The 2,319-nt window shown below is 43.4% G+C and overlaps 1 protein-coding gene across 1 annotated transcript; it reads right to left on the reverse strand.

Annotated features, from left to right (window-relative positions):
* Window positions 1-1,261: 1,261 nt before the first annotated feature.
* Window positions 1,262-1,537, reverse strand: PHALS_09985 (uncharacterized protein; the record flags this gene model as incomplete). The annotated part of the gene is made up of 2 exons (XM_024725330.1): window positions 1,262-1,333; window positions 1,373-1,537. The coding sequence occupies 2 exons, from the start codon at window positions 1,535-1,537 to the stop codon at window positions 1,262-1,264; spliced, it is 237 nt and encodes a 78-aa protein (XP_024576118.1).
* Between the last annotated feature and the right edge of the window lie 782 nt (window positions 1,538-2,319).

Consider the following 2,319-nt stretch of genomic DNA (forward strand, 5'->3'; position numbering starts at 1 on the left):
GACTTCCATTCTGACCGATATAGTGTCTAGTCCCTCCATAAAGACGGTCACTGCGACCAACTCGGGGGGAGGATCGGCTCCATCCCGGCAATGAGAGCTTTCAGCTCCCACCAACTTCTATTTACTCTGTCGGGCAGCATAGAAACGCGATCACACGAGATATACCTGGTTAGGCGGCGAGGACACTCGCAGAAGTTGACGCCTCAGCTTCTCCCAGGAGGAAAACGCAGCTTTAACCGAAGCACCGCGCGTTAGTGCCCATTTTTGCGCTCGGCCCCCGAGCTTGGAGATAGCCAGCGCCACGCGCTGTTGCTCGTTCTGGAGCATGACGAATGTCATAGCTATCTCGGCCTCTTCCACCAAGCGAAGGAGATTCTCTCTATCCTTACCCTCAAAGATATTAACGCTCACCATGAGCGGCCTGGGTCGGGAGTAATCAATTGACGGCAACGGTGGCGTCATGGCCGCAGTCGACGCTGACCGCTTTAGCTGTAAGTGCTCAAATACAGCATTTTATAATTGCAATAAACAGTTTCGAGGATTCGCAATACTCATCATAGAAAGTGATCGTTTTGAAGCCTAAAAATTTCTCGCAGTGCTGCGTGCACGATCAATAAGTGCCGAGTAAGCACCTAATTTTAACAAGTCGCCTCTTCATGTAAGAAAGACACTTCGTTAAGTATCATACTTATGACTTTTAATACAAAATGTGTGGCAGCCAATGATCAGGAATCTAGAATAGTGATTCTTGTATTTTGACCTTTCAAAGATCTGAGCCGTGTATGAAGTTGTTGATCATACTAGACATATATCGGACAAATTTTGCCGAATTAGTTGGAGAGTAGATGTGAAATCTTTAACTACGAGGATTAAGACTACGTGGTGAAGAATTTCGAGTGCTGGTCAAGTCAAATGCAAATTTAAAAGGAAATTGGAGGTCTATGACTAAATTTACTATAATTAAGACGTTCGAGTCGTTAAGCCACGATGTTTGCTTTGACAAAATAACGGGATATATATAGTGCACGTACACTTACTTGTATCAAACACACTTCATGAATGTCCGCGGGCGGTTTGTTAGCAACTTGTCATGCAAAAGATCTCATTTATTGAAAATAGTCAAACATGCGAATTTAAAATATATATGAACTGTAATTAATCTATGCATGGCGCCCTGTGTACTTGATAGCACATACCGTCAATCCGACGACCTAAGTTTTCTTGACTGTATCACTTTGCGGATGGACTAAGAGCACGTCAATTATCCGCCCTGCCAAAACTCGACATGTTCAGTTAGATCATGTTTGCCACTGCTGCCAAAAGATTTAAGCTTCTACTGGTCTTAGGTCATTGCTCGCCGAGAAATACCCACCAGGTCTATAGAATGCGCTGTGAGGAATCTATATAAATGCCACAACAATGCGTTAGCAGGGGTATTTTGAGGCTTCTTGTGCCACAAGTCGAGCATTTGAAAGTTAGAATGGCGAGCATTTCTCTCTGAAGGCAAGTGAAATTGGTATGTCCAATTATTGATCATGTCCCAGACGAGCGACAGCCGACGCGCTTCCAGTCATCGAGCTAGCGGGTCACATACGAAAAAATGCGTGTAGTATTTCTAAGAAAGAAAAATTTTCAGCACGAAAAGATTTAAAGCTACGAATATTAGTAGTGACCTATATTTAATTTGGCAAATTCGGTATGCTCGAGGTTCTTGTACAAAGCACTGTTCACAAACATCCCATAAGCACGGCACCACGCTTGTGCGATGAGAAAGCGATTGCCGACGTGGAGGGAATAGCCCCAACTCGGAGGGAAGAAGAACGACTTGGGAGATCAAAGGCAAATTCGCAACTCGAATGAAATGTGTTAATAAATCTCAGAGCTACATACAAACCACTCCACGGGCTCTAGAAGGTTTTAACAATTAAACATTGGCAGCCTATGAATCTTTTTACACAATTGAAGGTTTACGGAGGTTGAACAACAGCGTAGATTTATACCAGATCCTGGGTGTAAGGAGCTTGAATTTTGATAAGCATAAACCTGAATATTCGTGAAAAGTTTCCAGCAGAGGTGGAAACTCACATCAGAATACATAGATACGTCGGTCGTGTGACCAGTACAATCCCCAAGTACGGTTAAGCATTTGTTTATCGCACACAATGCGTGTATGTTCATAGAAGATGTCACATAAGCATGTGAAGACACCATTCTATATCCCGACATTATATTTTTCCCAATAAACGCAGAAGGCACATTGATATATCCTTAACAAATGGCTAAGCGTCGCTCTATACAGATGGAGGCGGTGACTACCGA

The sequence above is a fragment of the Plasmopara halstedii genome (assembly GCF_900000015.1).
Source record: "Plasmopara halstedii genome assembly, contig: Scaffold_444, whole genome shotgun sequence".
Lineage (NCBI taxonomy): Eukaryota > Oomycota > Peronosporomycetes > Peronosporales > Peronosporaceae > Plasmopara > Plasmopara halstedii.